This window comes from Copadichromis virginalis, linkage group LG13, assembly GCF_057382275.1.
Source record: "Copadichromis virginalis isolate Kocher_CV1m ecotype Utaka linkage group LG13, C_Virginalis_male_GT1.1, whole genome shotgun sequence".
NCBI lineage: Eukaryota > Metazoa > Chordata > Actinopteri > Cichliformes > Cichlidae > Copadichromis > Copadichromis virginalis.
The window spans coordinates 1,948,711-1,970,189 of record NC_140630.1 but is presented as its reverse complement, the minus strand read 5'-3'; the positions used below and the strand labels follow the sequence as shown (position 1 = coordinate 1,970,189).

Sequence of the window (21,479 nt, the reverse complement as noted above, 5' to 3'; positions counted from 1 at the left end):
ATTAAAATCCCTTAATCTAAGAAGATTCTGTGCTAGCACATGTGCTTAAAGCTGTTATCATAATTAGCAGCAAAGTGAGGTAAATGTATGTCTTTTGTTCGTTGTTGTTCTTTGCTGTGTCTTTCTGCCTTTTTCTTTGCCTAAAGACTTCACACAACCTCCGGTAAACTGAAAGTGAGTGCTAGAGCACAGAAGAAAAGAGAAGTGGTAGTAATCTCGGGTCTATTCAGCAGAGTGCGACACCGTGTGTGCAAAAGAGGGTATTACAACTAAGAAGGGGAAAAAAGGACTGAGTGATTTACATTCTGGAATAATAAAAGCTTGAATAAACAGTGTTTATCGTGCCGCTTTTAGACTAGTGAATATGTTTTATTCTTTATCTCAAAATGCCCATAAAAGACCCGGAAGAACGTCTGAGGAAATCTTACTCTGATGATCAGAGGTATGAGCCAGTTACCATTCCGAGTGATATGCCACCTATCCAGGCACCTGAACACCAAATGGACATAAGACCACCAACATGGAGTGAAGTGGAGAAGGTAGTGAAGCAGGCAAGAGCAGCATTGGCTCCAGGACCTAATGGCATCTCATGTAGGCTTTATAAAAACACCCCACGAGTGCTCAAATACCTGTGGAAGCTGATGAAGGTAGCGTGGCAGAAAGGAGTGATTCCAAGGGCTTTGCGAAGAGCAGAAGGTATTCTGATCCCTAAGGAGAAGAACTCCTCATCCGTCAGCCAGTTTTGCCAGATCGTCCTGCTGAACATAGATGGAAAGATCTTCTTCAGTGTCTTGGCCCAAAGACTACTTTCCTGCAAAGACACAACTATGTTGACACATCAGTGCAGAAGGCCGGCATCCGGGGCTTCTCGGGATGTCTGGAGCATGCCAGCGTCATCTGGCACCAGATTCAAGCTACCAAGAAAGAACAAAGAGCCCTTCACGTGGTCTTTTTAGACCTTGCCAACGTCTTTGGGTCAGTTCCACATGAGATCTTATGGATGGCCATCAACTATTTCAGCCTACCAAACCACATCACAGGACTGGTCAAGACCTACTTTCAGGATTTACAGTTTTGTGTGACAGCTGAGAACACCACCACAGCCTGGCAGCACCTGGGAATCAGAGTTATGGCAGGCTGCACGATTTCCCCTCTGGCATTTATCACGGCAATGGAGTTGGTCATGCGGGCATCTCGGCGGGTAGAGGGAGGTGAGAGACTCTTCTCTTTTTCCTGTAGCCGAGATGGGAATTCGGGAGGAGGAGACGAGAACGGCATGGAGAGATGCACGAGGGTTATCATAATGCAAGTGAGAGACTCAGCTAGTGTTTACTGAGCTTCACTAGCACAAAAGAGTGTGTGAGTAGAAAGTAACAGTGTGAACGCTTAGCAACAGAGTGTCAGTGAAGTAACTCTTTCCAACGGTTGCACCACCGCGGAGAGAACCTTTCCAGCTGCGACCGCTGAGGCTCAAGGTTAGCACGGACTGCTTGGCTGCGCGATGGAAGCAGCTATTATGCACGGTCAGAGAGCTGTACAGTGACTGGCTAACGCGCCGCAGCAGAGGCAGCATTGTGTCCGCAGGGAGAGCGCAGATTGGACTCTGTGTGGGACTGGTGAGCAGCGACTTACCGAGGCACTGAACTGTAAGTTAGACTTTTTGTGCCAAGGAGAGGAGGAGTTTCGCCATTGCACCGTGTGAGCGACAAACAGGTCTGCAACAACTGTGAATGTGAGTGTGTGGGAGTATTGTGTTTTTAGTGTATTCATATAACATATTTGGGATGATGTATTTGTGAAATAACCACCAAGAGGTGACAACTTGAGTTTGAGTCATTTAATATCCTTTCAAAGAGACTTCTTTCATTTCCAAAGTATATTTCATTTGCTTAAGGAACTGGAACATCATTTGAGTTCAAGAGTGTTTGTGTTGTACATTATTTTTCCTGCCCTTGCGTTCAGTAAACGTTCCCTTTTGATAAAGCATTAAAGCTTCAGCAGATGATGGACTGCTGACTCAGGAAGACTTAGCAGGTTGTAGTTTCTAAAACTCTCGGCCCCATGGCAGAGGAATATGAACCACCTCCTGAGAGTTTGGCCCAGAGAAGAATCTGTACAAACCATAAGGATCAGTTTTCACTGGGAGCGCGTCCTGAGGAAAGACAGCAAACAGTTAACCCAAATCAGAACCCTCGTGACCGTCTACACGAGGGTTCCCAGCAAACACTCATGTGGAGCCCCGGTGTGGGCACACCACCATTCAGCTGTGTTCTCCCAGTACACACACACTCTTAGTGTGGGCCGCCCTACTGGGGCTCCACATGTGTCTCATGGCTCAAGTCAGTGTTTTTTCTTCCTTCCTTATAAATTCTTCAGAAAGTGTGTGAAATACAAGAAGTAACACAGATGACCTCTGACACGAACGACTGCAGACTGCTGACACACTTGTACATAGACCACTGAAAATCCTTCACACACTCTAGATTTACCTGAGTGAAGTGGAGGGTTGGTCTGAAATGAAGATAAAATGTAATAAAGTATAACTTTAATCAAAAATATACAGTTGGTCTAAACGCAGTGGCAGCGTTTTTGTGCAGCACCACGCTGGATTTAAACTCACACTATCTGTTTTGCATCGACTGTTACAGCTGATGTTATGCACAGTCCCGTTGTCACAGGCTCAGAGGTACCTGGACAGCTTACAGATGTTTCCTCATTTTTCATAACAGACTACACAACGCCCTCGGCAGCTGGTCCAGTCTGTTCCTCAGAGCGAGGTGGTGAGCGGGGGTGGATGTACTGTTGTCTGTACTGTTCATACTTACTCACACTCGCTCTGAGATGAGAAGAAGGGAGGAACCATCAAGTGTCTGATGGTTCCTGATGGCTCTCTCACCTAGAGCCCCCTCTGCTGGACATCACTCACAGTGACGCTCCAAAGACTCTTATTATGTTATAGAGAGTTTGTCATATTTTATTCTGAAGGGCTTCCTGTTTATAATCCTGTTGTGTCTCACTGTATGAAATATATTAATCTGCTCAGTGCCATCAGTGTAAGGAAGTATTACCCAGTATGATTTGGATTATAGCTTGTACAGCACTTCAGGAGCACCTTTAGCATAGATTTGCACATCAATAACATTTGCACAACAGAGGTTTAATTATTTCTTTAACATTTAATGAGTATTTTACTCATTAGCAGGTAGCCTTTTGTTCCTGCACAGCTGCTCCTCATCAAGAAATGTGGTGGTTGTCTGTGAGGAGGAAAGAACTGTTACTGGGAGCAAATGAGGTCTACCATTAAGGAAAATGTGTGTGCACAGTCCAGAGCAGGGGTGTCGAACTCCAGGCCTCGAGGGCCGGTGTCCTGCAGAGTTTAGATCTCACCCTGGGTCAACACACCTGAATCAAATGATGAGTTCATTGGCAGCCTCTGGAGAACTTCGAGACATGTTGAGGAGGTCATTTAGCCATTTGAATCAGCTGTTTGGATCATGGACACCGGCCCTCGAGGCCTGGGGTTTGAGACCCCTGGTGCTCTCGTGCTTTCAAACTGACTCGTCACCACTGACCTGTGCTCGTGGTGCATTTGGATGTAATTAGAGTGAATTAGCAGGTTTATGACCCTGATGGCACCATAGTTCAGCAGCACTGAGAGTGTTGCTGAGGTCATCAGGTGAGCCTCTGTGATTGGATGAAACCAGAGGAGTTGCCTCGAGTTGGCTGTTGTGCAGGTGTAAGCTTCACGCTGGTTCGTTTGGTGTGTTCAGGGCTCATCTGCTTAATATATATGGGCAGTGTTGTGCTGCAGTAACCAGCAGGGGGCTCTGTGGGTTTATATTCTGGGATGCGCTCAGCCAGGGTGAGAGGTCAGGTCACAGCTGAAGCTGAGCTACCACCAGTAAAAACTTCACCTGACTGATGATAAGGTCTTCCTGCTGTCAGTGTGTGAGTCACTAACCTCGCACAGCTCCTCTCGATTGTTTACAAAACCTGTGCAGATCATAACCACTGATATTTGTGTCTGTGTCACATCAGGAGGTGAGTGGAGCCAAAGTGGCCAGCAGGTGTCACCGTGCAGACAGGTGTCTGCTCTGGATCATCCACAGAGCCTCACTCAGCTCTGCAGAGGATGCAAAAACCAAAATAATCTAACAGGAAGCGCAGAGGGCGGCCCGCCACGGCTCCTGGTCCCAGTCCCAGGATTTTGTGCTGTGGTGGCTCTTCAGTTCAATTCACTTTTATTTAAACAGCACCACAACAGCAGTCGCCTCAGGGGGCTTTAAAGGGTAAGACAAATTCTTACAATAACACAAAGAAAACAGAAAAACCCAACAATCATATGAAAGCTCTCCATGGCGTCGGCCCATCTTATCTCTCTGAGCTGCTACAGCCTCATACACCCAGCCGCTCTCTCAGGTCAGCTGATCAGCTGCTGCTGCATGTGCCCAGGACTGGCCGTAAAGTTAGAGGAGATCGTGCTTTTGCTGTAGCAGCTCCCAGACTGTGGAACGAGCTTCCTTTAGAGATTAGACGGGCCACTTCTTTACCTGCTTTTAAGTCACTCTTGAAAATCCACCTCTTGACCCTGACCTTTGACACCACGTGAGATGTTGGTTTTTAGTTTTATTTTAGTTGTTTTAGTTGATTCTATGCTGTTTTGTCTTGTTTTTCTTTTTAATATAGGGCTGTTTTAATTTTTTATGCACTATGTGTTTTATTTATTTATTTTTGCTGTTTTCTGTTATTCTATTGTTTTTAACTTATTTTCTGTACAGCACTTTGGTCCTGTGCTGGCTATTTTAAAGTGCTTTATAAATAAAATTGGATTGGATCCCCTATGAGCAGCACTTTGGCCACAGTGGGAAGGAAAAACTCCCTTTGAACAGGAAGAAACCTCCAGCAGAACCAGGCTCAGGGAGGGGCGGGGCCATCTGCTGTGATTGGTTGGGGTGAGAGAAGGAAGACAGGATAAAGACATGCTGTGGAAGAGAGACAGAGGTTAATAACAGATATGATTCAATGCAGAGAGGTCTGTTAACACATAGTGAGTGTCCAAATTCATGGGCTGCGTCCTCCTGAGGCCGCATTTGTAGACCAATTACGTCACAGCGACGCGACGAAGCCTGTCCCAATTCAATGTCTGTTACCCACCAGCTAGCCGGGAGGTCAAGGGTCACCAGAGCCGGCGAGAGCAGCGGACTCCCGGCAAATCGTTTTCAAACCCCCGCGGTCTTTCGCTACTCAGGTTAAATGTAATATATACGTCACTTAAAAAGTTAATGTTATTGTTTGGCTTTTTTCAGTGTTTTGTTTGTTCGTGAGTAAATCGGTTTGGCTGAGATTAAAGTTATTAGATTAGATAAGATAAAACTTTATTAATCCATCGGGTGGGTTCCTCCTTTGTTTTCACACAGCTGACTAAACGTCAAACAGAAAACTGATTAAACAGAAGTGTGAGACGGTCGAGAGTTTACGCCAGTGTCCTGTTATATTTTAGATAGCAAGGAGCAGACAGCGAGTTTATTAAACTCCACCGAGACAGCGCTGACGCAGATCTGAAGGCTAGACCGTCACATTTCACAGCCTCGCACTTCCGGCCTTCTCGGCCTTCGGAGGACCCGGCCCACGTAGACCGCGAAGGCCGGGCCTCAGGAGGATGCAGCCCATGATGAATTTGGACACAGCTATTGTGATTAAAGAAGAAACCCCCAGTGCATCATGGGAATCCCCGGCAGCCTACGTCTATTGCAGCATAACTAAGGGAGGATTCAGGGTCACCTGGTCCAGCCCTAACTATATGCTTTAGCAAAAAGGAAAGTTTGAAGCCTAATCTTGAAAGTAGAGATAGTGTCTGTCTCCTGAATCCAAACTGGACCTCGAGCGTTTCTTGTCTTTGTCTTCTTGTCTCAGTGTTGTCTCTTGGTTATTTCCTGTTTTAAGGTCCTTTTCCAAATCCCATTTCTTGGTGATACTGATGATAAATACTGTCAGCTGGGATTCTCTGGGGTAAATCTGTCTTTCTGTGTCACAGTGAATGAGTCTCGATGTCTCGATCCCGTCTCCCCTTTGTTCTCATCTTGCATTTCATCATCTGAGCCTCTTCGTTCAGCATCGATCACACTCTAAGATCAGCCTCTTGGCACTTAATGACATCAGCGAGAAGCGAGGCTGCCATATCGCGCCATCGGCCCCTCTGACCATCACCAGTAGGCAACGGGTCAAGTGTCTTGCCCAAGGACACAACGAGCGAGACTGTCCGAGCCGGGGCTTGAACCGGCAACCTTCCGATTACAAGACGAACTGCCAACTCTTGAGCCACGATCGCCCCATTGTATATGAGCTTTGGGTTATTAATATTATATGCAATTGACTCCTGCTCATCAGTGATTGAGGGGGAATATTCAATTCAATTCAATTTTATTTATATAGCGCCAAATCACAACATAAGTCGCCTCAAGGCGCTTCATAGATACAGAGAAAAAAACCCAACAATCATATGACCCCCTATGAGCAAGCATAATTTAATTTAAAGGCCTTTGAAGGACGGAGCGTAACAACAAGTCTGATCATTAACGGATGATAAGTAATTGCAGAGACGTAACTGCGAGCTGTGATGTATCAGCCGAGGCGCCTGCACAGCAGGACGGGCCGAGCTCAGGTACAAAATCTGCTGACAGTGAAACATTTGGTGTGCAGTACACAACACTGCAGTCTTACTGTGTGTCTATTAATGACGAGGAGAAGGAATCTGATGCTTTGTCATGTCTAACATCTTTCATTCAAATACAGTGAAAATGACTCACCTATAAATACTCACATATACAGATTAAGCCTGTTTATTCCAGCGTCTTTGCACCATAAACATAAATATGCTGTCTTACACGATCAGTGAAGCTGATTTGATTCTAGGATCAGGTTCAGATGTAATCAAATACATTTTTGGTTGTTAGTGTCTGAGCGGCGCCGCGATAACGGAGAAATGCAGAACATGCTACACGTATGTGTAGGTTTCAGGTGCTCGTGTCCCTGTTTAAAGCACAAAAGCTGCTGATATACGGCCCTGAAGGTTGTTTGTAACAAGGTTCCAAGCAGAGCTTCAACATGCAGAACCGGGAGTGAGACACAACATGCAGTTTATTGAAAACAACCATGAAACCGGCTGGTTTACAGCTGATCCAAAGTTTGGGACCACACGTCCAAAAGACCGGTGAAACAAATCAAAGTTCAGTAACGAGTCGCTCCACTGTTATTGCTGATCGCGTCAAAAGTTCAGTGCGGCATGACTGCAAGTGTTTGCATGAGGTGAGTGGGAACAGACGGCTGCACGAAGGGCATCTACTGTCTGGAGCGGCTGTCCATTTTTGTAAACTTGCCATCCATCCCCAGGTTCTCAGTAGTGACGGTGCTGTGAGAGACCATGCTTATGCAGTTCAACAACCCAACCGCGTTCAAAAAGGGAAAATTTGTTTGCCTTTGCCATCAGAACGTCCTGACTGTGACTACCTGACAGGAAATGACAGTGAATCCACATTTGTGCCTAGATTTGTCCTTTTAAAGGCATGTGGGCCGAAACGTTTGATCAGCTGTAAAACAGCCCATTGCAGTTTGTGTTGTTTTCAATAAACTGCATGCTCAAATGTTTGAAGCGAGAACGTTACAGGAAGAACGTTACAGCGAGAACGTTACAGCGAGAATTTTACAGGAAGAACATTACAGCGACAACATTACAGCGAGAACGTTAAAGCGAGAACGTTACAGGAAGAACGTTACAGCGAGAACGTTACAGCGAAAATGTTACAGCGAGAACGTTAAAGCGAGAGCGTTACAGGGAGAACGTTACAAGGAGAACTTTAAAGCGAGAACGTTACAGGGAGAACATTACAGCGAGAACGTTAAAGCGAGAGCGTTACAGGGAGAACGTTACAGCGAGAACGTTACAGTAAGAACATTACAGCGAGAGCGTTACAGGGAGAACGTTACAGCGAGAACTTTAAAGCGGGAACATTACAGCGAGAACGTTACAGCGAGAACGTTACAGGGAGAACTTTAAAGCAAGAACATTAAAGCGAGAACGTTAAAGCGAGAACGTTACGGGGAAAACGTTACAACGAGAACGTTACAGGGAGAACGTTACAGCGAGAGCGTTACAGCGAGAACGGTACAACGAGAACGTTACAGGGAGAACGTTACAGCGAGAGCGTTACAGCGAGAGCGTTACAGCGAGAACGTTACAGGGAGAACGTTACAGCGAGAGCGTTACAGCGAGAACGTTACAGGGAGAGCGTTACAGCGAGAGCGTTACAGCGAGAACGTTACAGCGAGAGCGTTACAGCGAGAACGTTACAGGGAGAACGTTACAGGGAGAGCGTTACAGGGAGAGCGTTACAGGGAGAACGTTACAGGGAGAACGTTACAGGGAGGGCATTACAGCGAGAACGTTACAGCGAGAGCGTTACAGCGAGAACGTTACAGGGAGAACGTTACAGCGAGAACGTTACAGGGAGAACGTTACAGCGAGAACGTTACAGCGAGAACGTTACAGGGAGAACGTTACAGGGAGGGCATTAACGAGTCTCTCACTGTGTCTGAAACAGGAACAGTTACTCCTGCTTTTACTTCCTCACACCTGAGAAAATCAGCCCTGACTCACCTGCAGCGAGGCCTCACGCTGCACTAAGTTCACTTTGAACTCTTCCTGTCACATCTGTCTGTAACCTGCAGCTGTCGGAGCACCGCCCACTGGAAGGAATCCAGCCTCAGGAGGTCATGCTGCTGATAGATGAAGCTGAAGAGACACCTGTGCAGGTGTGCTCTTACTCATTTCTATCAATGTGTTTCATCTGCTCATCATACTCTGAACATACACAGACCCCCTTCCCCCAACACACACACACACAACACTTGTTCACCTCTATAAACGGGATCATGTCCGCGTGCTGATAATCTGCTGATGTGGAACGAAGAGTTTGTGACTGCAGAGCCTGATTATCAGTTTGTTCTGCTGCAGACGTCAGCAGAAGGCGGGGGGGCTTTATCACATCTAATGGCGTCATGCATTCACACTGTCAGCTTAACACAGGGACCCTCAGCTGGAAGATGGCCCCGGCCTCTATATGCAGGTAAAGGAGACCTGTTACCTGCTCTGCCCTGTTCTTTTTTATTATTATTATCTCTTTTATTGGGACAGCTGTTGAATATAACAGTAGTATGTCTTTTTACACTTTCTTTGCTGTCACATTTTAACTTATAATTGAAAAATAAAGAAGAAAGAAAAAGAAGAGAAAAGGAAAAAAAAAAAAACTAGGGTTAGGAGGCAGCAGGGCAGGTAGGTTTACATAATACTCAGGGTTGTAACATCAGCTCTGCCCTGTTCTGAGCTGACATCTGTCCCAAAGGAGCCCTGGGAGTTTACCCAGAATGCACTTTGTTTGGTTTCCTACAGTGAGTGATCAGAAACGGATCAAACACTGATGCATCATCACAGAACAGAACCGGACTCTGCTGAATCTGGGGTCAGGGCTTAAAGGAGTGATCCAGCACTAAGGTGCTCAGACATTCACACCTGTAAAAGGCGGCAGGTGACCCCGATGTCCTTCCTCTGGCATTTGGTCACGCTTAAAGCCAGCTGAACTTTTCATGGCAGTGAAGGATGAACACGTCACTGAAGTATGAATGAGACGCAGAGAGGTGAGTCCGGAGGCCCCGCCCCCTCCGCAGGGCTGTTTAATAGGGCCGCAGAGAGGCGAGCGGACAGACTGCAGGCGGGCTCCGAGCGTCCTCTCGCTTTGCCGTCGTTACTGAAGTCTGAGAGAACCAGAGATGCTGCCGGTGAACGGGACGGACTTCCGGCTGTCCGAGTACAGCTTCGAGCGGCGCTTCGACGAGCGGGGAGCGATCGAGTGGATGCAGGCCAACTGGTGAGTCCCGCTTCAGCTTCGGACCAAAACCCCGAGACGGTCCCGGCAAGTTTCTCCGGGACCGGACGCGTCATCTCGAAAAACGGCAAAATTAAATTAAATCAATTAAATTAAATGAGAATCCATCCTGTTGATTGTCATGTAAAAGGTTCGACTTTGTAAAGTTATTGCGTTTTTAAAGGTGCTCTTCGTTTTACTGGGACACTCGGGGTACAGCCTTGGTTTCGGGATACACCCAGGAATCCCCCCGATCCGGTGTTGTGCCAAAAAGTGATTTCCAATGTTTCTGTGTATTTTTTATGTGTAATATCTTTACGTATGTTGGTAAATAGACTTCGGTGAACAGGGTTTACAAAGGGGTTATATAGAGAATTAAAACAATATCTGTTTTTCAAGTATCTTTACAACTCTCTGCTATTGTACTTACATTATAACCAATCCGGTCCTTTATCCCCACTTAAAATATTTTTACAGAACTATTGTAATATTTGCTGCCATTTCTGCTGTCCTCTTGGCCAACTTACTCTTACAAAAGACATGTTTAATGTTAATGAGATTTTTTTTTAACTGTTTAAATAAAGGTTATATAAAAGTCGCTGCCAAAAACTGATTGCGGCTTCTACCTTGTTACACGAATGTTGTTTGTGGCTCAAGATGACTTTATGTCATCCATGAGGGATGCATTTGACATATGTTTCACATATTATAGCCCAACAAGTTACTTATAGCAGTTTAAATACGAGCAATCAGTTTTTGGCAAATACCGGAAATCAGTTTTTGGCAGACAATCACTTTTTGGCACAACACCTGTTCACCAAAAGTGTCTCACCTGTCCGGTAGCGGCACGTACCGGGAGGACCAGCTCTGTGTCGGTAGAGAGCGTGATTTGTGTGCCGTGATAGCGGGATAGATGGGGCGGTGTGGGTTTTTCACGACACTCGGACTCATTCAGTTTAAAAGCCGCTTTAAGCGCAGACCGGGAGGAACCGCAGAAACGAACTGTTTTTGAACGGGGTTTGGTGGGGCGCACGCACGGATACTTTCTCCGGGTACACACCTGCCGAGAAACTTCCAGAGCCTTACGTAAGGACGTGTGGTCAGTGGCACACGCAGGTGTACCGCAGGTGAGCTGCTTGGCCAGTGACGTCACGGTTGTATTTGCTTTCGTCCCGCCCTGCCGAGCCCTCCGCGAGCGACGCGCATGATGCGACGTGAAATATTTGACTTGCTCATAACTGTGATAGGAACACACTCGGTGATGTGCGCATGCGCCAGCTGCTGTATTTAAAACTTATGTAACCTTCAGGCTCGTGAGGAAACTCTGCTGCCACCAAAACAAATGATGTTTTCCCCTGAATCCAAAAAAGCTCCGGACTAAACGAGTGTTTGCTCCTGCAGGAAGAGCTCGTTCGTGTTCTGCGCGCTGTACGTCGCCCTGGTCTTTGGAGGGCAGCACTACATGAAGACACGCCCCAAGCTCAACCTGCGCCGGCCGCTCATCCTCTGGTCACTGAGCCTCGCCATCTTCAGGTAACACTCCTCACACGTGCACACACTCACACGCACTCCACGGACAGCGGGACTCGTTCCTTGCTCTGTGATTGGTCACCTTCACAGAGTTAACCACGCATAAGTGACACCTAAAACGAGACGTTCAGCCACGCTGTGATGGTCTGAAGCTCCTCCCACTACATCACCATAAAAGAGCTGTCAGTGTCGATCGTGGCGGGACTCAGTCCTCTCAGTGATGTCACTGATCACACCGTCAGGCTACAAATGAACGAAACTCTCAAAGCAGTGAATCCCGGGTGGGCGGGGCATGCACGCGCTTGTACGGTGTTTTCAACAAAGGAGAAAATTCCTTCAGTCTCGTAGAGACGCTGCAGAGTGAAACACTGACAGTCTCCATGGTAACCACAGGCATGCTTTGCATTCCATTCTTGCTGAATCAACACTTGTGCACAGCCAGCATGCTGTCCCCGTGGTAACCTGCTCCAGAGGTACCTGCGGCTCAGGTGTGTTTGTTTTTTCACCTGTGTGAGAACAATAGAGATGTGGGCGGAGTCATGGCCGCTGTCAGGAAACATGAAGCTGCTGTAAACACAAAGATTAAAATCAGCAGAATGAACCTTTAAAAGGAGCCTCACGTCCTCACAGACACACAACAGTTTGCTTTCCTGGGTTAGGGTTGACCTACTGCTTTAGCTATAAGCTTACATAACCATGACCATGACCCAATTATGACCCTAAAACCACAGTTTGTGAAAAATGATTCTGGTCCCTACCAGGATAGTAAGAACCAAAACGCACACAGACACACAAACGCACACACGCTGAGGGCGTCTTCAGGGTAGTGCTGCTCTGAGTGGCCACGCCGTGTTTCTGCTCGTGTCCTTGTTTCTGTGCTCTGATGGATTTGTTTCTGGTTCTCTGCAGCATCATCGGGGCGATCCGGACCGGTCCCTACATGTTCCACATCCTGAGCTCCAGCGGCTTCAGACAGTCCATCTGTGACCGGAGCTTCTACAACGGCCCGGTCAGCAAGTTCTGGGCGTACGCCTTCGTCCTCAGCAAGGCTCCAGAGCTCGGTCAGTGCGTTAGCTTTTATAGCCTTGTAGCGGCGCCGAGATGAAACGTGTGACTAACGTGAGCTTTGTTTGCAGGCGACACGGCGTTCATCGTGCTGAGGAAGCAGAAGCTGCTCTTCCTGCACTGGTACCACCACATCACCGTGCTGCTCTACTCCTGGTACTCCTACAAAGACATGGTGGCCGGCGGCGGCTGGTTCATGACCATGAACTACACCGTGCACGCGCTCATGTACAGCTACTACGCGGCCCGTGCCGCCGGGCTGCGCGTGCCCCGCCCCTTTGCCGTGCTGATCACCAGCGCTCAGATCGCTCAGATGGCGATGGGCATGGCGGTGAGCGCGTTGGTGTACCGCTGGATGCAGCAGGGAGACTGCCCCTCCAGCCTGGACAACATCGTCTGGGCCGCCCTCATGTACTTCAGCTACCTGCTGCTCTTCTCCAACTTCTTCTACCAGACGTACCTGCGCCCCGACGCCAAGACCACCAAAACCCAGTAAAACCAGCAGAACCAGCCAGGAGGTTAAAAACTGAAGCTGCTAGAACATGACCTTTACTTTTTTTCTTTTTTTTTTTTTACCAGTTTTTACTGGACAGGATGGAAAAACCTGTGAACGACACTGTGAGGGGGCGGGGCCAACACACAGCTACACATAACTTCATAGTTTATCTGCCCTTTGATGCTTTCCGTGTTTCAGTGATGATGAGGGCTGGTTTCAGCCTCCTCTTCAGTCATCAGGCTGGAATGTCCCCCGAGCACTGATCCAGCCTCTCCCAGCATTCCTCCTCGCACTGGTTCCACTGGTTCCACCTGCTCACCACACCTGCCCTCGCTCATCCGGGTGGAGCACAGACGGTTTCTTTCACTCACTGCATGTTTGAAGCTTCATGAATCCTCACAGAGTTCCTGGTTTGTGACACACGAGCTTGGAGAGGAGGATGCTGGGAGATTTTCAGGGTCAGATGAAGATGAAGAGGAGCATCAAGCTGGCGAGCTGCAGATTCAGAAAACCAGGTTTCCTGCTTTCACATGACACGCGGCGTTTAAAGACGTCCTGGTGTCTTCCTCTGTTTGCTGATGTAAGAGCAGTAATTTGCTCTGATTGGTCCATCTCGGTGACACTGGGCAGCGCTGGGCTCTCTGTAACGGAGGGAAACTGCAGGAGGTCCTTAACCTCAGCTCCCTTTAAACTCAAGTTCTGACCTCACTTCCTGTGGCGTTTACATACGTGAACACGTGATCAGGAGGTTTTTCCATCCTTTCTCATTTCACTTTTCCTTCGTCCGCTGACAAACAGAAGAACCCCTCCATTTTTAAAATCTATTTATTGATCATTTTGTTTACCTGACCTATGAAGGCACCTGATTGGCTGCTGGAGACGTCTGACACTTCCTGTGACGTTTACCTGTTTGAGTGTCGGGATGAACGTTGATGACGGTTTACAGAGACGTCTTCCTGTGTCTGCAGTCGCTGTACGGCTTTTTATAGAATTCTGTTCTTTGTTATTTTCTATTTTTTTTTCTTGACTAAAACATTTATTTATTGTACTGATGAAAACGAATAAAGATGCACTTTTTACGTTTGTACATCATGTTCTCACCTGGACGACCTTTGACCTGCTCTGTGCTGAAAATCAGCTGATTTCTGAGATTTGATTCACAGGAAAATATGTTTTGGTCCCAAAAGTTCCCACAGAGGAGCTCGAACACTAAATCACTTAATGAGAAACCTCAAAGATGATTTCATCTCATCTCAGCGTCATTCGTACGAAGAGCTGCGTGAAAGTGTTCTTCAGTCGTTTCCTGAGACGTCAGCATCGCCGCAGCAGGAGCGGCGTCTCAGTCCAACGCCATCAGGTCTGATGGGATCTCTGCGCACGAGCGAATCCTCGGCTGCAGCGTACGAGCCATCAAATTCAGATCCAATTTATTCATAAGTTTTCCTAAAGTACTGAACAAAAAACAGATAAATGGTAAAACTGCTCACATAAAATAAAAAGAGCACATCTACTCACAGCGCTCCAAACGCGGTGGGGAAAAGATGTTTTCAAAAGAGACTTAAAAGCAGGAAGTGTGTCATATACTTAAAGTTTGGGCGCCGCAACTGAAAAAGCTTTTTTCCCCATAAAGTTCAACCTGGATTTTGGAACAACCAAAAGCAGCTGGTCGGCCTGCGAGGGAACACGGGGCTGGAGTACATCAGAAAGGGATGGAGGCATTTATAAGCCAACGTTAGGCCTTTGAAATGAATTCTGTGATAAACAGGAAGTTGATGAAGGAGGACAGGATAGTACCACCCATATGGAAAAGATATATATAAATCTTATAAAGTTTGTATCTGTCTTGTGTGAAACTTGTATGAAAAGCATATAAGTGTGAAAACAGATATAAGATCCCTTGAAAAATTATATAATGAAACTTGTATGTTTTGGATACTTACTAAAACAATGTATGAAAGTAATGAGAAAGTGGCCACTTTCATGAGTAAATCATGTAAGTTTTTACTATTTCTTTTCCGTATGGGCAGTTAAGAGACGGGCGCTTGGCTGTAAAGTGCGTTACAATAGTCAAGCCGAGTTTCTCCAAGCTGCGCCCCGACAAAACTGCCTTAACTGCAAAACGCTTTTTGGCAACACAGAAGTGATCTGTTTGTTAAATTTAAGCTCCGAGTGATGTGTCCCAGATTTGGGACGCGCTGTTTGATGAGTGACCCAAGCCAACCATAATTAATAAGCGGGCTGCGTGAGGTATTATTAGGCCTGATATATTACCTCTGTTTTGCTTTCATGGAAGCTCAAACAGGTCCTTCCTGCTGGGAGGAATACTGCTGCCTAATAGCTGAGGCTCCAATCGAGGGAAAACCCTCTTTAGAGAGCCGTGCAGGGATAAGCAGCTCTCTGATGGACACCCGGCTGCTTTACGAGGAAACCAGGCAGCACTGTGTGGTAAACACTGCCCCCTGTTGGTGAGGAACACACTTCAATTTTCACTCTGCTCACAAACTAGGAACCAAAGTGTTTCCTACTGTTGGACCACATGTTCTGAACATAATCACTACCATCCTCTTGTCAGGTCAAGTACTGAGTGAGTTTAAACATGCAGTTATCCATCCCCAACTTAAGAAACCAGGCTCACACACTTCCATTATGACTTCAGACCCACCTCTGAGCTTTAAGCCGTTTCACAGCGCAGAGACGGCTCTCATAAAGGTCGTGAACAACATTATGGTAGCAACGGACTGTGGTAAACATGCAGTGCTTGTTCTATTGGATATGACTGCTGCATTCGACACGGTGGATCACGACCTGCTGATCTCTCGATTACAGCATTGTGTAGGAATATCCTGCCGGGCACTTTCGTGGATAAAATCATATCTCTCAGGAGCTTTTGCGTTAAGTTGGGTTTGGCCTCATCCTCTCTGGTCCCTCTGCCATGGGGGGTACTGCAGGGATCTATTCTTGGGCCATTATTGTTTTCATTGTAGGGAGGGAGGGAGAGAGGGAGGGAGAGAGGGAGGGAGAGAGGGATATCGCTGCAGACGGTGAAGGCGCTGCGTGGAAAACAAATCCTTTCTTTTGTCCTGCCGCGTTTTGCCGCGGTGAGCCCGAGTGAAGACGGCACTGAAGCTTTGCTCTTTTCCTAGAGTGTCTTCCCCATTTGGGGTTATGTGTGAGTTGTCGTCCCTTTTTAATGTGCGTGTTGTGTCGATTTGTTATTAAACGCTTCCCCGGTTCCCCTGTCTCACGGGCAATCATACAGTTTTATCGTTTTCAATAAAGTAAAGTTTTTAATTGTTTTTAGGTGCAGCTGTTATACTGTTACTTTTATTTTGTATTAAAAATTAAACCCTTTGTGCGCCTACGGCTCTGTCCTATTTTAAATAGGTACCTACACGGGTCACAAGAGCATCGTTTCTAATTTTGATTGAAACTGTCAGAGAAAACGGAGCCTCGAGCAGCCAGGACATTAGTTTACAGAAGCTGTACCACGTCCAGCAGAGACTGGACAGTATAGATGGAAAACAAACATGGCAGCAGTTTATCTCAGTCAGCGAGAGGAGCAGGCATGTGTTCGGCTGCTTCACATAGTGGACATTGAGTTGTGTCCATGTCTGTTGCTGTAACAGTAGTTCATGTTCAGAATAAAAGATCCCAGCTCACTGATCTGATCGGGGCAAGTGTTCCCTTAGTGCCAAAGTATAACAGATGTTGGTGTAGTATAAGTCCTGAAAGTCTTTTATTGTCATGACTATTTTTATTTTTGTATGATACCTGATTTATATGGAATATGGCTGAAGTAAACTTAGTCATTTGTTTAACACTAATTTAACGTTATATAATTCATCTCTAGTTTCTCTAACACGGGTCGCTGACGAAGGTGCTTCTGAGTGATCATCGGCATCCTGAGCAGCAAACAGAAGGTTTTGTTAATCTTGAGTTTAGTTTATTGAGTTGAACTCTTTTATTGGTCTGCCTGTTGAAGTTTTTTGGCTGTGTTGAATAGATTTTCATATTTTGGGGTCAATAAAATCCCTTTTTTTGAAGCAGCTGTGTCCTTTCTGCTCGGTCCCTGACGTTACCACGGTCCTGTTCATGCAGACGTCACGGAGCTCTCTTGATTATTTAATCAATTCACGAGTGAGGGGAGTGACTGGGCGAGCTCCACCCTCAGCTATGGTCCCTGAAGCGTGGCTGGGCTCCGCCTTAGAGATGGAGTCAGGACTTCACAGCGCCTCCCTGAGGGAGACAGCCTGCCGGGTTCAGCTCGCTGTTGGAGCTGGAGGAACAGCCCAGGTCTGAGAACGGGAACCTGGACGTTTATGTTTGGATCCAGTATCCAAAAATGGATTTTGAACCTCGTCTTTGGCCTCACTGCCAGATTTACACAGCAGATGGCTGCCCCTCGGTGGGACAGTATTGTAGGGTCTTTAACTTACAAACACCTGGGACTGTAAAAAAAAAAAAAACACTGAAAACATGGTTTTGTTTTCTCAACCATAAATAATCCAGAAATAAGAAGAAACAGACTGTGGACACTTTAAAAGCAGTGTGTTCACAGCTTTTCAAGAACATGTGGAAGCTGTGCTGCAGTTACAGGATCAGATGATAAAATGTGTCACACAGCCTTGGATAAGCACCGAATCATCATCCTCTCCAAACCAGTGATTTATTCCATGTACTGAACTAAAAACGAGCATCAACAATATTTAACCATGCTTCCAAATGGATGTTCAGGTGTTCAGGTGCAAACAAACCTGACGCTCACCTGCTGTCAGATATCCGCGCTCTCACCCAAAGATAGGAAGCGACAAGAACACGAGGATGAATTTAAGAACTTGGTCCTGAACAGCAGCCTCCCTTCTGTGGGAGGAGCTTAAAGAGGCTGTGTGCGGCTCATCGCGTCAGAGCTCTGAGAACAGTAATGATGATGAAGCCGAGTCCTCCGTGTTCAAGCCTCACAGCATGTTCACAGCCCGACACACAAACGCTGGACTCTGTAGTTCACAGCATCCGTTTTCTTACATCCTCAAACAACTTTTAATATTAGACAAAGTTCTTAAATGATGAGTTCATGGACTAAGAGCAAAGCGCTCCTCAAACTTACCTGTCCGGTGTTAAAAAGGAACCGCCCTCTTCTGAAGCCATTTCTAACAGGGGTGGACTTAAGGAGGCGGCGGGGAAAGCACCAGCAGGTCAGCGTCCTCGAGCGTCTCTCAGGCTGATCTGTGTCACTGTACGTGCATGATGTCACAGGATGATGTCACACATGTACTCGTGCATGAACACAAACACATCTACAAATCCAGCAGCAGGTGGCGCTGTACCCTGTCATACGGAGGCTTCGATGTTTTTATGGTGGACTCAGAAAGAAGACAGCAAGCCGTGGAGACAAAGCTTTTATTCATGTAAACGTTCTTCAGTGAAACAGGTAAACAGACACCTGGCAGAGCGCTGTGACATCACAGCGCTCCTGCAGGAAGTCCACCTCAAACACCTAACAACAGCAGAGCCATCAGAAGCCTCCGAAACAGGAAGTGAGCAAACGCAGGTGTGGTTTCTGTGAAGAGGCGGCACCTCAGAGGAAGGCGTCACACCACTCCTTCAGGCACTGAGCGCAGGAGCTGGCCTGGCGAGAGTTGGCGCCGATGGAGTCTTTGAGCCAATCGGTGAACATCTCCGTGTCTTTCCTCAAGAGCAGGAACTGACCGAGAACCACATATGCCTGAAAACACACACACACACACACACACACACACACACACACACACACGTGAGTCAGTCCAGTTACAGTCTCTGTGGATAATTTCCCCTGTGATAACTGCACAGAGGGTCTTTATAAGTCAGCTATTTGGATTCTATTCAGGCTTTCAGTTTGCACCATCAGGGGCGTGGCCTGTCTGCCTAAAAGGTGGATGGTGACACAGGCAGTTGTAGCTGCTAGCTGTCTGCTAGCTTCACCTGAACTGAACCTGTGGACCATGTTTGTGCTCTCAGTTAGCAGCTAATGCTAGAACCCACAGGAGCATCACACAGACTCTGAAACCTGCTGATCAGTGCTCAGTAACATCCAATCAAAATCCTTGAATTTCACCGTGTACCAAACCTGGAGCTCCGCCTTCTTGGACGCTCTGTTAGTACCTCACAGCAGCCATTATTGGTCATGTGAGGTCGTTAAAATGCTCCATCAGAACTACAATCTGACTACACAGCAGTGAAGCTGCCGTGTGCTCTGTGTCTGTGTGTGTGTGTGTGTGTACCTTGTCGAAGCCATTCTCCTCCAGCTTCTTCCCCAGAGTCTCTCCGATGCCTGACAGAGCCGTCACAGGTTTGTCCGCCATCGGCTCTCCAACAAAGTCCCGGTGCTTCTGAGACGTGGTCGACATCCTGACTGCAGGAACACACACACACACACACACACACACACACACACACACACACTAAACCCTCTCCTACTCGTCTGGAGCGAGTTCGGATCATTGGTGTCAAAATGAACTCTAAAAACGTTTTTGTGGGAAAGTTAAAGTTTGGAAACCTTCATGAGCTGGAGGATCACCTGCAGAAGAGTGTGGCTGATCTGCAGGAGACCTTTGACCTCAGTGGCCTTCTCCTCTCAGCAGGAAGCCAGTGTTGCCAACTTAGCGACTTTGTCCCTATATTTAGTGACTTTTCAGACCCCTTAGCGACTTTATTTTCTAAAAACGGACAAGCAACAAATCTGGAGACTTTTTCTGGTGTTTTTGGAGACTTGAAAGCACGTATCGCTCTTACTCTCAACAAGCAGCGGTGCTGCCGTGGGCACCTCACCCGCGCCAAAGCGCTCACGGGGGGAGGAAAGTCCTCCCCCAGCTGCTATCAGGGCAGGAGACGCTCACACCTGTGTGCCCAAACTGCAAATGAACCGCGCATGAGCGAAGCCGCTGCTCCGCACTGACTGTAACGCAGTCAGGTCTTTTACTCTTATGCTGTTTTGTGGATCACAAGGTTTAAAACTACTTATAAACACACACACTGTAACTCCACCAGAATGCCTACTTCGGGTCACTTTTGCGGGGTTGGAATTGTGGCATTACAAAAAACAATAATTGCTAAAAGAAATTTAATTTGTAGTTCTAAACAAACTAACTGCATTTAGGACGTTTTTTACTCACTTTGTCTCTTCCACGATGTTATTTCTCTCTCCGACAACGTTACAATTACATTAGCATGACCAATTATGCAAATTAGGCGATGACGTCATTTAGCGACTTTTAGGACAGCCAATAGCGATTTTCCTTGCTGAGTTTTCAACCGTGCAGGAAGCTGAGGGCTGCAGGGGGCGGGGTCAGCGCTCCTTGTGGCTTCAGACCCAGTTTAAGTTTTTGAACTGTGCGCGTGTGTTTGTGTGCCTCCGCGTGTGTCTGCTGCTGGACTCCCATTAAAACCAGTGGAACCAGCTGCAGGTGGAAGCTCTACCTGTCACAGGAGGACTCGATCCCGCTGATGTGGACCTGGGCCGGTCTCACGCGCTGGACACTAAGGAGACACACCGCGTACCTGTGAGCACGAGGAGCTCACCTGAGCACAGCGGCGGCTCGAACAGGAAGCGTTTTATTGTGGAAACCCGGATGCACGCTGAGTTCCCTGACGCTCGTGGTGTGACGTCATCACGCAGAGACTCAAAGATGGCGTGAGTTGAAGAGGAGTCACTCCTCGGTGAAAATGAGATCCCCAAACATCTTTTGTTTTTTGGAGCGCAGATTCTGTGATTTCAAACTAAACACGCCGTGAGAATCCTCCCACTCACGGTGAGCCCAGCACACAGGTCCAGGTGTCTCCTGAGCCTCAAACACGTGTGTGACGTCACGAGCTTGCAGTCCTGCTCAGACACGTCAGAGCCGTGACGGCTGCCGCTGATCCAGTCACACACGGAGCCAGGTGCATGAAAGTAAAAGCGCTGCGGACTCTTTTTTTCAATGTACCGCTGATTGCCCCGCCCCCTAATCATAAAGCCCCGCCCCACGATCTCCACGTGTTGGTGTGGTGGGCGGGGCCGTAGCTACTCTTCTGGCTGTTCTTACAGGCGTTCCCACTGTCTGCGGGTCACCTCGCTCCCCTCGCTCCGTGACCCGGGTACTTTAGCGGAAACATGGCGGTGCCGCTGACCGACCATGAGAGGCGGAAGCAGATCAGCGTGCGGGGCTCGCGGACGTCGCAGAGATCAAGAAGACTTTGCACTTCACGCTGGTGAAGGACCGGAACGTGGCCACGCCCCGGGACTACGACCCCGGGCCTGTGTCCTCCAGCGGGGTGGCCTGGGAGGACACGGGCCACCCCCCCCCCCCCCCCCCCAACCAGACTGGCCACCCCAGGTGCCACCCCAAAGGCAAAACAATAAAATTCAATCAAGTATCAAATGTCCGATTATGTTTTCACGGTGAAGCTCAGATATCCGAGTGTAAGTGAATGCAGCATCGGCTTCTGCGCTATGTGCA

At 47.6% G+C, this 21,479-nt stretch overlaps 2 protein-coding genes across 3 annotated transcripts; one reads left to right on the top strand and one right to left on the bottom strand.

Moving 5' to 3' along the window:
* The first annotated feature begins 9,733 nt into the window (after positions 1-9,733).
* Positions 9,734-14,095, top strand: LOC146694886 (very long chain fatty acid elongase 6-like). The gene is made up of 4 exons (XM_085476874.1): positions 9,734-9,920; positions 11,319-11,450; positions 12,357-12,508; positions 12,584-14,095. The coding sequence occupies exons 1-4, from the start codon at positions 9,823-9,825 to the stop codon at positions 13,006-13,008; spliced, it is 807 nt and encodes a 268-aa protein (XP_085333000.1). The 5' UTR covers positions 9,734-9,822; the 3' UTR covers positions 13,009-14,095.
* A 4,293-nt stretch (positions 14,096-18,388) lies between these two features.
* Positions 18,389-21,225, bottom strand: LOC146694885 (barrier-to-autointegration factor-like protein). 2 transcript variants are annotated; one of them, XM_085476872.1, is made up of 3 exons: positions 20,461-21,225; positions 19,266-19,396; positions 18,389-18,730 (listed from the first exon to the last, which is right to left on the bottom strand). In XM_085476872.1, the coding sequence occupies exons 2-3, from the start codon at positions 19,389-19,391 to the stop codon at positions 18,584-18,586; spliced, it is 273 nt and encodes a 90-aa protein (XP_085332998.1). In that variant the 5' UTR covers positions 19,392-19,396; positions 20,461-21,225; the 3' UTR covers positions 18,389-18,583. The 2 variants fall into 2 exon arrangements, with proteins under 2 accessions (XP_085332998.1, XP_085332999.1); XM_085476873.1 differs by lacking the exon at positions 20,461-21,225 and adding an exon at positions 20,157-20,453.
* Positions 21,226-21,479: the final 254 nt, after the last annotated feature.

Excerpts from the sequence above, each read along its gene's own strand:
- LOC146694886 (XM_085476874.1), top strand. The coding sequence starts at position 9,823 with ATGCTGCCGGTGAACGGGACGGACTTCCGGCTGTCCGAGTACAGCTTC. Across the intron at positions 11,451-12,356 it reads CTGAGCCTCGCCATCTTCAG|CATCATCGGGGCGATCCGGA; the intron begins GTAACACTCCTC and ends GGTTCTCTGCAG. Across the intron at positions 12,509-12,583 it reads CAGCAAGGCTCCAGAGCTCG|GCGACACGGCGTTCATCGTG; the intron begins GTCAGTGCGTTA and ends CTTTGTTTGCAG.
- LOC146694885 (XM_085476872.1), bottom strand. The coding sequence starts at position 19,391 with ATGTCGACCACGTCTCAGAAGCACCGGGACTTTGTTGGAGAGCCGATG. Across the intron at positions 18,731-19,265 it reads AGGAGAATGGCTTCGACAAG|GCATATGTGGTTCTCGGTCA; the intron begins GTACACACACAC and ends GTGTGTTTTCAG.